The sequence below is a fragment of the Oncorhynchus gorbuscha genome, linkage group LG21, assembly GCF_021184085.1.
Source record: "Oncorhynchus gorbuscha isolate QuinsamMale2020 ecotype Even-year linkage group LG21, OgorEven_v1.0, whole genome shotgun sequence".
Classification (NCBI taxonomy): domain Eukaryota; kingdom Metazoa; phylum Chordata; class Actinopteri; order Salmoniformes; family Salmonidae; genus Oncorhynchus; species Oncorhynchus gorbuscha.
In genome coordinates this window covers 45,352,309-45,365,745 of record NC_060193.1, presented here as the reverse complement: position 1 = coordinate 45,365,745, position 13,437 = coordinate 45,352,309, and the positions used below count along the sequence as shown (strand labels likewise).

Sequence of the window (13,437 nt, the reverse complement as noted above, 5' to 3'; positions counted from 1 at the left end):
ACTTAACCCGGAAGCCAGCCGCACCGACGTGTCAGAGGAGACACTGTCCAACTGGTGACTGAAAGTCAGCTTGCAGGCACCCGGGCCGCCACAAGGAGTTGCTAGAGCGCAATGGGACAAGGAAATCCCGGCCAGCCAAACCCTCCCCTAACACGGACCATGCTGAGCCAATTGTGTGCTGCCTCATGGTTCTCCCGGGCACGGCCTGCAGTGACACAGCCTGGGATCAAACCCCGGGCTGTAGTGACACCTCAATCACTGTAATGCAGTGCGTTAGACCACTGCTCCGCTCAGGAGGCCCCATTATAGTAATTCTAACCCTAAACCTAACCCCTGAGCTTAAAATGCTATAGTGTTCTTTGAAATAAGACTTTTCCCGGAGTTCTAATGTTACCCAAGACATTCATAAACACAACCAAAGGAGCATTCTTCCAATAACATATAAGAAATGTATTTATTAGACTGTTAGACTTTTGAGTCAAAATGACTAGTTTTGGCATGAAGTAGGGGTTCCTCAAGGTGTTTTGTAGTGTTAAGTCACACCGTTCTCATGACACAGTGTAGAAGGAGAACTCTATTATACATCCTGTATGTATTCTCTAGAAGTCTCTAGAAGTTTCATTCGATGAAAATAAAGGAATCGTCCCCCCCCCCCCACCTTGACTATCTCTTTTGTTGTGGGGTTGTTAGTATCGGCGTTTGTGACTCAGTGGCAGCTGAACAACACTGGAGGTTTCTAAAACAGGGCGAAAACATAACAGCTGTCCTTCAGAGAGATGAAGTTTCTCTCCGTTTCCTCTCCTCTTGCCAAAAGTTGAACTCATGCATCAGAAACGAGAAGTGATGATTCACCAAGCCCCCCCCTTATAAAACCCCACAACCCCTAATTATCTCTGTTCCCATCAATCTCGATCTGATCTCTCAATAAGGAAAAGCATCACATGCATCACCCCACAAAAAACTGAACTGGCTGTAATGAACCAGCCGATACCTTTCAGGTTAGTGTAGGTCTGCAAAAGAACAAAGCAATAGGAAGCTAAAGTGCCCTATTTCCTGATGCTCTTTTCTTGTTATTATCACACAGCCATTTCTGTTGTTTCTCAGTGAAAAACAGGAGTAGACCTACAGAAAGAAACATGAGTAGGGCTACAGAAAGAAACAGGAGTAGGACCTACAGAAAGAAACAGGAGTAGGACCTACAGAAAGAAACATGAGTAGGGCTACAGAAAGAAACAGGAGTAGGACCTACAGAAAGAAACAGGAGTAGGGCTACAGAAAGAAACAGGAGTAGGACCTACAGAAAGAAACATGAGTAGGGCTACAGAAAGAAACAGGAGTAGGGCTACAGAAAGAAACAGAAGTAGGACCTACAGAAAGAAACAGGAGTAGGACTACAGAAAGAAACATGAGTAGGACCAATAGAAAGAAACAGGAGTAGGCATACAGAAAGAAATAGGAGTAGGCTTACAGAAAGAAACATAAGTAGGTCTACAGAAAGAAACATGAGTAGGTCTACAGAAAGAAACATGAGTAGGTCTACAGAAAGAAACAGGAGTAGGACCTACAGAAAGAAACAGGAGTAGGCATACAGAAACAGGAGTAGGCCTACAGAAAGAAACATGAGTAGGTCTACAGAAAGAAACAGGAGTAGGTCTACACAAAGAAACAGGAGTAGGACCTACAGAAAGAAACAGGAGTAGGTCTACAGAAAGAAACAGGAGTAGGACCTACAGAAAGAAACAGGAGTAGGTCTACAGAAAGAAACAGGAGTAGGCCTACACAAAGAAACAGGGTTAGGTCTACAGAAAGAAACATGAGTAGGTCTACAGAAAGAAACAGGGGTAGGTCTACAGAAAGAAACATGAGTAGGTCTACAGAAACATGAGTAGGACTACAGAAAGAGGAGTAAGCCTACAGAAAGAAACAGGAGTAGGTCTACAGAAAGAGGAGTAGGCCTACAGAAAGAAACAGGCGTAGGCCTACAGAAAGAAACATGAGTATGATCTACAGAAAGAAACAGGAGTAGGCCTACAGAAAGAAACATGAGTAGGGCTACAGAAAATAACATGAGTAGGACCTACAGAAAGAGGAGTAGGCCTACAGAAAGAAACAGGAGTAAGGCTACAGAAAGAAACAGGAGTAGGACCTACAGAAAGAAACAAGAGTAGGCCTACAGAAAGAAACAGGAGTAGGTCTACAGAAACAGGAGTAGGACCACAGAAACAGGAGTAGGTCTACAGAAACAGGAGTAGGTCTACAGAAACAGGAGTAGGCCTACAGAAACAGGAGTAGGACCACAGAAACAGGAGTAGGACCACAGAAACAGGAGTAGGTCTACAGAAAGAAACAAGAGTAGGACCACAGAAACAGGAGTAGGTCTACAGAAAGAAACAAGAGTAGGACCTACAGAAAGAAACAGGAGTAGGCCTACAGAAACAGGAGTAGGACCACAGAAACAGGAGTAGGTCTACAGAAACAGGAGTAGGTCTACAGAAACAGGAGTAGGCCTACAGAAACAGGAGTAGGACCACAGAAACAGGAGTAGGACCACAGAAACAGGAGTAGGTCTACAGAAACAGGAGTAGGTCTACAGAAACAGGAGTAGGCCTACAGAAACAGGAGTAGGACCACAGAAACAGGAGTAGGACCACAGAAACAGGAGTAGGTCTACAGAAAGAAACAAGAGTAGGACCACAGAAACAGGAGTAGGTCTACAGAAAGAAACAAGAGTAGGACCTACAGAAAGAAACAGGAGTAGGCCTACAGAAACAGGAGTAGGACCACAGAAACAGGAGTAGGTCTACAGAAACAGGAGTAGGTCTACAGAAACAGGAGTAGGCCTACAGAAACAGGAGTAGGACCACAGAAACAGGAGTAGGACCACAGAAACAGGAGTAGGTCTACAGAAAGAAACAAGAGTAGGACCACAGAAACAGGAGTAGGTCTACAGAAAGAAACAAGAGTAGGACCTACAGAAAGAAACAGGAGTAGGCCTACAGAAACAGGAGTAGGTCTACAGAAACAGGAGTAGGCCTACAGAAACAGGAGTAGGACCACAGAAACATGAGTAGGTCTACAGAAAGAAACAATAGTAGGACCACAGAAACAGGAGGAGGTCTACAGAAAGAAACAAGAGTAGGACTACAGAAACAGGAGTAGGTCTACAGAAAGAAACAAGAGTAGGACCACAGAAACAGGAGTAGGTCTACAGAAAGAAACAAGAGTAGGTCTACAGAAAGAAACAAGAGTAGGACCTACAGAAACACGAGTAGGTCTACAGAAAGAAACAAGAGTAGGACTACAGAAACAGGAGTAGGTCTACAGAAAGAAACAAGAGTAGGACCACAGAAACAGGAGTAGGTCTACAGAAAGAAACAAGAGTAGGTCTACAGAAAGAAACAAGAGTAGGACCTACAGAAACAGGAGTAGGTCTACAGAAAGAAACAAGAGTAGGACCACAGAAACAGGAGTAGGTCTACAGAAAGAAACAAGAGTAGGACTACAGAAATAGGAGTAGGTCTACAGAAAGAAACAATAGTAGGACCTACAGAAACAGGAGTAGGCCTACAGAAAGAAACAGGGGTAGGCCTACAGAAAGAAACAGGAGTAGGTCTACAGAAAGAAACAAGAGTAGGACCACAGAAACAGGAGTAGGTCTACAGAAAGAAACAAGAGTAGGACCTACAGAAAGAAACAGGAGTAGGCTACAGAAAAAAACATGAGTAGGACTACAGAAAGAAACAGGAGTAGGCCTACAGAAAGAAAAGAGGAGTAGGTCTACAGAAAGAGGAGTAGGCCTACAGAAACATGAGTAGGCCTACAGAAAGAAACAGGAGTAGGTCTACAGAAAGAAACAGGAGTAGGCCTACAGAAAGAAAGAGGAGTAGGTCTACAGAAAGAAACAGGAGTAGGTCTACAGAAAGAAACATGAGTAGGTATACAGAAAGAAACAGGAGTAGGTCTACAGAAAGAAACATGAGTAGGTATACAGAAAGAAACAGGAGTAGGTCTACAGAAAGAAACATGAGTAGGACCTACAGAAAGAAACAGGAGTAGGAACAAACGGGGAGAAAAAGGAGTAGGACCAATAGAAAGAAACAGGAGTAGGACCGACAGAAATGATAAGGAGTATGTCTACAGAAAGAAATAGGAGTAGGACCAACAGAGAGAAACAGGAGTAGGACCAACAGAAAGAAACAGGAGTAGGACCAACAGAAAGAAACTTAAGTAGGTCTACAGAAAGAAACAGGAGTAGGTCTACAGAAAGAAACAGGAGTAGGTCTACAGAAAGAAACAGGAGTAGGTCTACAGAAAGAAACAGGAGTAGGTCTACAGAAAGAAACAGGAGTAGGTCTACAGAAAGAAACAGGAGTAGGTCTACAGAAAGAAACAGGAGTAGGTCTATAGAAAGAAACAGGAGTAGGACCAATAGAAAGAAACAGGAGTAGATCTACAAGTCTCTTTGGGGACATTCATTCATTTGTCTCTGTCGTCTCATCATGGCTCGCTCCATGAGAACCCCTTTCGACTTTCACTCTCAACTGACGACTGTTTTTCAACTAGTGTGGGAGCTATTACGAAAGACCCTTCTTCTTTTACTTACTTTTGAAATTACAATAGCAACTTTGGACATTGTCTTCTCCAAGCATGGATTTTCCTGGTCCTATTTGTTTTCTATCCATTGTATTCTTCCATAGAGACAAAGTTATACGGCTTCTCCATTGTTGATAGGAAAAAAAGAAGCAGTTTGTTTCAGAGGGAGGCAGAACATCAATATTTGTTTTGGCTGGAGTCATTCATTCTGACGTGTCCACAATGGCACCCTATTCCCTACGTAGTGCACTACTTTTGATCAGAGCTGGTTCTAACAGTCATTTCCTATGTGGAAAAAAAGGAAATGCCACTCTCTCGCACACACACACACGCACGCACGCACGCACGCACGCACGCAAACACACACACACACACACACACACACACACACACACACACACACACACACACACACACACACACACACACACACACACACACACACACACACACACACACACACACACACACACACACACACACACACACACACACACACACACACACACACACACACACACAAAAAGGGCTTGAGCTCTACGAGGAACATGAGATTGGAAGCTGTAGGTCTTTAGGGCCCGTCTCAACCTGTCCTGCATGGTGACCATTAACCTGGCCTGATTGAGACAGTCTTACTCGACTGCTGCTGACCTCTGTCTGACCTTATGACCCCTGTGGCCATCCTGTGATTGGTTGTACGAACCACTCAACCTCTATGATTGGTTCAATGCACACCTTAACCCTAACAGTAACCCTAACAGTAACTCTTTACTTATCTCTGACCATCTTTTACTCAAAAAAATAATATGTGGAGATTGTAGCAATCAATGCCCCAGAGTGCATAACTCTTTTTTGGGGGCATTTTAAGATAGACATTTCTTGTCAAATCCAATCCCAAATATGGGTAGAGACCCCAGTGATATTTTACTTGAAATACAGTACAGGGCTAGTGTTTCAGTGCTAGCTAGCGGTTGGTATAACTGGAGGAATCTGCTGGGTTTGTGATACGGTTTAGTAGGCATGTGGCAGATTCCTCAGTCTTAGCACTTTGCCTGCAATGTAACATGATCATAACTCAAACACAGGACCTTGAAACCATCTGGAAAGTAGAGGAGCTCACGCTAACCAGACACAGATATTGTACATGTACCAACTGTTTGGCCTTGTGTTTGATAGCCATTACAGAGAGGGCGCTGCTCAATAAGTTGGAACTTAAAATTGTTTAAAAAAGCTTGAATTTTCCGGGTACACCCAACCCACCCAACGCAGGACTCCATCTTAGCCCTCTCAGCTAGCACAGGGCCACGACTATTGGCTTGCCCTCTGAAGCACAAACCCAGTCAAAACACAGCAGCAAGCGGCTAGCCGCTCAAGTAGGAACACGCCCGAGCACCCGCTAAAGACCCACCGAGCCCCAAGAAAACGGAGGGAAGGAAACGGAGGGAAGGAAACGGCTATAGTAGTGAGAAAAAGAAGGAAAGGAGCGTGTCGTTAAAGTTGGGCTTTTATGTCTTATATGCCTTGTTTGGTTGGTTTCCTCAGTGTGTACTGATCTGTAAATCACAAGCCGGTCTTGACGTCGTTGTGTTAAGTGGGTGGAAGTCGGTAATATCACTGTGGTTAAATAATCACCATTGTTGTTATTCTTATTGCAGTGCCCCCGGTGTCATTTCTACGCCACTATAACTATGTGTCATAGTGAAAGGACTCATGTTGACTCGTCTGGTCCTTTAAAAAAAGGAAAAAAAAAGACTTCAACTGTGACAGCGTGACTCATGTTTTAGTCAGGTTGTGACATTAGAGGCTCAGAAACCACTATGCTAGTGTGATTCACACAACAGCTTTGTCGTTGTCAAATGTCCCGGGATATTTGCTCACCTGAAAATGAATGGTGCATCTTACTGTTGCCTGAATCGGTTATATAAATCCCACTATAATGCTTCACGTATTGCTCTGCTTCTCATACTCTGCTCAGTAAAGAACAGGTCACGGGGGTGAGTGGAAGGAAAACGGGGTGAGAAAAGGAATGAGAAAGAGAGAGGTAGGAGGGAGTGACAGAGACAGTACTAGTCAACTAAGTTAAAACTCAGCACAAAGACTCACCAAAACACACTGTCAGTCCTAAGACTGGGGTCTTATTCAGTAATTGAGTTAGACTGGCGGTGACTGTTATCCCTCTCAAACAGGCACCCGCCATGGGTGCACGTTTTGGGCCCAGGACTGAGTTTGGGAAAACCTGGTGTCTAGGTAGTCAACAACAACATGTCAAAACCTTGAGCCTGCCAGAGCCTGTGAGATTGTTCTGGGAGGACAGGGGTTAGAGGTCACTGCTAATGGTGACAGGGGACATTCCTCTCTGTCTCTGTGACTTCTTCTTCCTCCATTTCATCATGTTATGTCCTGGAGCAGTGTTTGTATTTTTGTGTGTGTGTGTGTGTGTGTGTGTGTGTGTGTGTGTGTGTGTGTGTGTGTGTGCGTGCGTGCGTGCGTGCGTGCGTGCGTGCGTGCGTGCGTGCGTGTGTGCGTGCGTGCGTGAGTGTGAGTGTGTGTGTGTGTGTGTGTGTATGTGTGTGTCAATGTGTCTACAATGTCAAACATTACCCAGCTGAACATGTCCAGACACCATCCCGTTCACTAACCCCACTTACTCACTGTAGTTACAATGGCGTCACATAGACAGACTATAAGAATGGTAACAACAATGCAAATTGATCTGGTGTGTGATCATGCACTTTACAAATTGCATCCACCCTTCAGGCAGCTATTTATGACTGGATGACTTCAAAATCAACAAAGGGATTGTCACGCCCTGACCTTAGAGAGCCTTTTTTATGTCTCTTTTGGTTTGGTCAGGGTGTGATTTGGGTGGGCATTCTATGTCCTTTATTTCTATGATTTGTGTTTCTATGTGTTGGCCGGGTGTGTTTCTCAATCAGGGACAGCTGTCTATCGTTGTCTCTGATTGGGAATCATACTTAGGTAGCCCCCTAAGTATGATAGTTATCTTTGTTAGTGGCACTAAGCCCTGTAAGCTTCACGGTTGTGGTTTGTTTCTTGTTTTGTTGGGAGACATTTTAAGTAAAAAGAGAAATGTACGCTCACCACGCTGCACTTTGGTCGCCTTCCAATGACCGCCCTGTCACTCTACGTTTTGTTTGACCTGCCCATGCACTAATGTTGAATCCAACCCTGTGTTGTATCTATGTCACCAACAGTAACACCCACAACACTCACTCTGTCAACACTTCGTAACAAACAAGAGCAACTGAAAGAGATCCATTCAAAGAAGATTTCTGTTTGGAATAATAACAAATAAGACCAAAATGTATGTCACACAGGAAGTGAAATGAAGCACAGTTGCCATAGTCCAACCTTATTACAACCTCAGTATAACCTTACCATAACCCCAGGAGAATGTGAGATTGGTTAGCATGGAAGAGGTCAAAGGTGACTGTCTCAGTAGCTTGTTTATCATGTTTTACAGCGTGCGTCTGTTGGGGCATGCTAGCGACCCGACCTGCACTCCTCCCTATTCCCCAAAGAAAAATCCCAACGCTGGAAAAACATCTGGGAAAGCCATGGAAGGGGGTGGGGGAAGGTGTGTGAAATCAACACAGAGGCCCTTGACAGGATACAGCGAGGGGGGGGGGTAACGGCATCACTAGTGGAGATAAAGTTGGGAGGTGTACATAATGGAAGAGTGTTCTTCAAACCTGTTTCCTTGGAACCCCCAAGGTGTGCAGGCTTTTGTTCAAGCCCAGCACCAACACAAATTCAACTGAAATACAAAATGATCAGGCTCTTCATTATGAGTTGAATCTGACATGTCAGTAGTACTAGTACTATGCTCCACAGGAACATGAAGAACACGACAGGTATATTTCAGTTCTAATGGGACACGGCCTATTCCTCGTTTCTTTGAACACTGCTCTGATATGTAGAGCTAGAACGTGACAGGGGTTATAGGCCTACCAATAATCTAGACGTCGGAGCCGTCACTAGGCAAACACAGCGGACTCCGACAGCAGTCCCTCGTGTTGTGGTTGTGCAGCCAGCCAGCCAGCAATGTTCCAGAGCTCCCCTCCCCAGACCTGCCCCTCCAGCCCTCCGCACCCAGCAGGCAGGCAGCCTCACATCCCAGAGGCGATAAACAGGCTTCACAGAGACAAAGACCAGTGCTAAGCAGAGACAGGGAGGAGGTGGAAAGATGGATGTGTGCGTTGTGTGCGTGGGTGTTGTGGGGTGGTTGACCGATGGAGCTTCACACAAGCCTATCGTGACTGATGAAGGTAAAGCGGTGCTTCAGTGTATTTTTTTAGTCGACAATCAGGACGGTCTCCGAGTTATTTTCTGGATGAAATGTTGATCTTCATCAATGCAGACGACTGTTAGGAACCAAAGATCCCACTAGATCTTTGGATGCCTTCTCCCTGTCTGCTGACAGTAACACAAGGACACGGACACACACACACGCGCGCGCACTCACGCAAGCACGCACGCACACACGCACACACGCACACACGCACACACACACACACACACACACACACACACACACACACACACACACACACACACACACACACACACACACACACACACACACACACACACACACACACACACACACACACACACACACACACAGAGTATTTATCTCCCCCGGGTTTCTGCACTCCGCATGGGTCCCACTGCTACAGAGTCTGTCTGTTGTCTCACCGCAGAGTCACATGGATTCAGGGTGGTGATCTTTCAACTTCACTGACCCCAGTTCAGAGTCGTACAGTGTCAAACCTCCGTTCCCACACTACCACTGACACTCGCTGACACTCCCTTACTTCACAGTGTCGGCCAAGTCCAACACAGAGATAGGAACCACGTGGTACGAGGAAGGCCTTGAAAGACCACTGTTCATATTGCAGTAGTGAATGCATGGTGAGCTCAGCCACACAAATCTATTAACCTTCACTGCCATTCCCCATGTGTAGACTTTGTTCATACAGGAATAATATTGCAACTATTAGTGAGGTTTAGTGAGGTCGTGCACCTTCTGATTCGTTCCCAATCAGAAGATACTTGAGAGATATCAAGTGTGGAAATGGTTGATTGACACTTCCACTCTGAACTGAGGTCAAAGATAACCAAATTGGTCAGACGACAGATAGATTATGTAGCAGTGGGGCAGAGAGCCGACACCCAGGGGAGATTAAAACACAGTACTTTCAGCAGACAGGGAGAGAAAGCAAACTGGGGTCTGGTGGGCCAGTAGGTTGACGATCATTGGGAAGGCACAATGTGCTGCTTATGTGGAGCGCCGCGTGGGAGGCGTGGGACCCAACCCTAGGGTTTTTCTCATCAACCGCCACGCCTTACGGCCCGAGGCCGGCCTCCTTCCCGCCGTCCTTTAGTGGTCTATGATTGAGGCGAGGGGCAAGCAAGCTTGGAACCTCAGAGTACAGAGGTCTCTTTCTCCTGAGCCAAGCATCCAGCCCCTTCAACCCACTCTGAGCTCACCATACATCTACATAGCTCAGGCCTGACCAAAGCGTTTTATGGTCCGAAATTAAAAGCGGGCAAAGGGGAGTTGACCACCACAGCATGTTTGAGGATGACCAAAGGGCTGTGACCGCCACAGCATGTTTGAGTATGACCAAAGGGCTGTGACCGCCACAGCATGTTTGAGGATGACCAAAGGGCTGTGACCGCCACAGCATGTTTGAGGATGACCAAAGGGCTGTGACCGCCACAGCATGTTTGAGGATGACCAAAGGGCTGTGACCGCCACAGCATGTTTGAGGATGACCAAAGGGCTGTGACCGCCACAGCATGTTTGAGGATGACCAAAATTACATAATTGAGAAAATGTGTGTATAAAATATATAAAGCCCACTTTAAGTAGAGTTGAACTAGTCCTAGTATATTTAATAGCAACTAATAATGTAAAAATGCTAATATACTGTAAATGACAATCAATTTCCGGACCATGCCGTGCCATGCCATGCCGGACCAAGCACAGTACACCATTCTACTTGGATCCTGTTGCATTTGTTTGGGGAGGGGGAGTTTGTGAACTTCACACAGGCCAATGAGGAAGGAGTATGGGAGGGAACAGAAGAAGGAAAGAAGGGTAAGGGGTTGCACAGGAAGTAGTTCTGTGGGTGGAGTTCAAGGCCTGACTTCCAACTCCCTCCACACACCCTCTATGTCCTTCTGACCCTCTCTGTTGCTCCATAAGAGAAAGAGGGAGGGAGGGGGAGGGGAGGAGAGGAAGAGAGAGAGAGAGAGAGAGAGAGAGAGAGAGAGAGAGAGGGAGGGAGGGAGGGGAGAGAGAGAGAGAGAGAGAGAGAGAGAGAGAGAGAGAGAGAGAGAGAGAGAGAGAGAGAGAGAGAGAGAGAGAGAGAGGGAGAGGGAGAGGAGAGAGGGAGAGAGGGAGGGAGAGAGGCTCTGCTGCTGCTCTTGCTGTTGTGTGTGTTGTTGTGGTGTCAAAAAAAGGATGGAAACAAAACAGGATCTCCTAACCGCTTTGGGGCTTGCAGCTCATGACTACTCACACTGTGTACGGCCATCGCCCTGGCAACGTTTACTTAGTGACTCAATAAAAGCATGTCTCCATTCATTACAATTAACACCTTTGGTTGCCAAGGAAGTTATGTCCAAAACATACATTTACATTTACATTTAAGTCATTTAGCAGACGCTCTTATCCAGAGCGACTTACAAATACAATATGCAAAGGACCTGATTTGTCTTTGTTGTTGTTGCAGAGTGTTTACAGCTAACAACTACGTCGGTGGATGCCCCAGACTAAAAATAAAAGTGGTCTGTTCTTTCCGAGTGTCTGTTAGCTCCCGTCATGGCCTGGCTTGCGACGAAGCTGCAGTCTGCTTCTAATTGATGCTAATTTTGGACAGAGCGGGAACAATGTGAGGAAACGTTGTGTGGGGCAGAAACACTAGCAGGACAGTCAATCCTGCCTGGTGTGTGTATGTGTGTGCGTGGGCGTGCATGAGTGCGCACGAGTCTGTGCAATGCTAGCTAACATCTCTGCTGTCGTGGGAGTTAAGAGGGGCCGGAAAGTTAAGAGGGGCCAGGCGGTGGGCGGGGGTGTGTGATGATATTTACAACATGTGTTGCCGATCGACAGGAAAAGGAAGCTTGCGTCTGGCCATGTGACACTCTGAGGTACCATATTTTTGTCTGTCCTCTACTCAACACTCGGCCTCAGACTCAAAGTGCAATTACCACGGCAACACCGATATGGACCGTTTCCTGAGAGAAATAGAGGAGAGAGAGAGAGAGAGAGATGCAGAAAGAGACAGCGAGTGGAAGACAAGTAGTCAGAGTTGAGAAGCGAGGCGAATAGAAGTGAGAAAAAGAAGCCTCAAACCAAAAATGACACCTCAATCTAACAGTCTTCGACTCTGCTGTAAGAGCTAGCCACGATGTGGCCTATGAGGCGGCCAGCGTTGTTGGTTTATCTATGAGTCAGAGTGTGGGACACTCACCGTTGAAGAAGCTCTTGACCTTGAGGTATCCCACACTGAGCCGGAGCACAGACAGCTTGTCCAGCCTCGCACGCACGTCCTCTGAGAACGGCAACAGCCCGGTCAACTTGTCCAGCTCTCCGTTCAGCCGGTCCCTGTGGCGCTTTGACGGGTTCGACTTGATGCCATCTGTAGGAGGGGGTTTAGGACTGAAAAAAAGAGAGGAAAATAAGTTAACGTTCGATGATGGTGGGGGGGGTTGAAATTGATGCAGGGTTTTTTATGGTCCCCGTTTCAACCCAAGACCTTTGTCTTTCTATTATTGTTGAATAGAGTCTTCTAAGACAGACTGATGCTGAGAATGACACACGAGTAGAATGTGTGACAAGCAGCCCCCGGTCTCTGCCACAGCCTGGTTTCTCTGGTGATGATGAAACCACCTTGTAAGAAATATTTTGGTCAAGAAGAGAATGGAATAGTAGTGCAAGTCTTACATGGAATCCAATTTCATTTGATTGTAATGTGAAAGTGCCTGATCAATTTAGTCCTTAATGAGGTTGGATCTACTCTATGATTTTAGCTGTGTGCTATTCGGGTTAGGGTATTCCCCGGTCCACTGTTGGGTTGGTGTTGAAGTGAATTCTGGCGCTAAAGAAGATTCTCAGGCGGTTACAAATCATACGTAGGGCCACTTCAGGAAATGAAATGTGATCCACACCCAAAAACCTCCAAGAACAATTGTCTTTTAGAGAGATGTCTCAAGTCTGCAAACGCGCAAAATGGCCCCCTTTTCCCTATAGCACGTGTCAAACTCAAGGCCAAAGGGCATTTTGAGTAAAGAAATATACTGTTGAAGTCGGAAGTTTACATACACTTAGGCTGGAGTCATTAAAACTCATTTTCAGCAACTCCATGAAATGTATTGTCAACAAACATAGTTTGGCAAGTCGGTTAGGACATCTACTTTGTGCATCACACAAGTCATTTTTCCAACAATTGTTAACAGACAGATTATTTCACATTTAATTCACTGTATCACAATTCAAGTGGGTCAGAAGTTGACTGTGTCTTTAAACAGCTTGGAAAATTCCAGAAAATTATGTTATGTCTTTAGAAGCTTCTGATAGGCTAATTGACATCATTTGAGTCAATTAGAGGTGTACCTGTGGATGTATTTCAAGGCCTACCTTCGAACTCAGTGCCTCTATGCTTGACATTATGGAAAAATCAAAAGAAATAAGCCAAGACCTCAGAAAAAATATTGTAGACCTCTTCAAGTCTGGTTCATCCTTGGGAGCAATTTCCAAACGCCTGAAGGTACCACGTTCATCTGTACAAACAGTAGTACACATGTATAAAC

The 13,437-nt window shown here is 45.7% G+C and overlaps 1 protein-coding gene across 1 annotated transcript in view; it reads right to left on the bottom strand.

Annotated features, from left to right (window-relative positions):
• Positions 1–13,437, bottom strand: part of LOC124008490 (aryl hydrocarbon receptor-like) — a 98,341-nt gene that overhangs the window by 77,612 nt on the left and 7,292 nt on the right. The window contains exon 2 of the mRNA XM_046319795.1: positions 12,099–12,286. Within this exon, the coding sequence (XP_046175751.1) occupies positions 12,099–12,286 (188 nt within the window). The remainder of the gene's footprint in view (positions 1–12,098; positions 12,287–13,437) is intronic.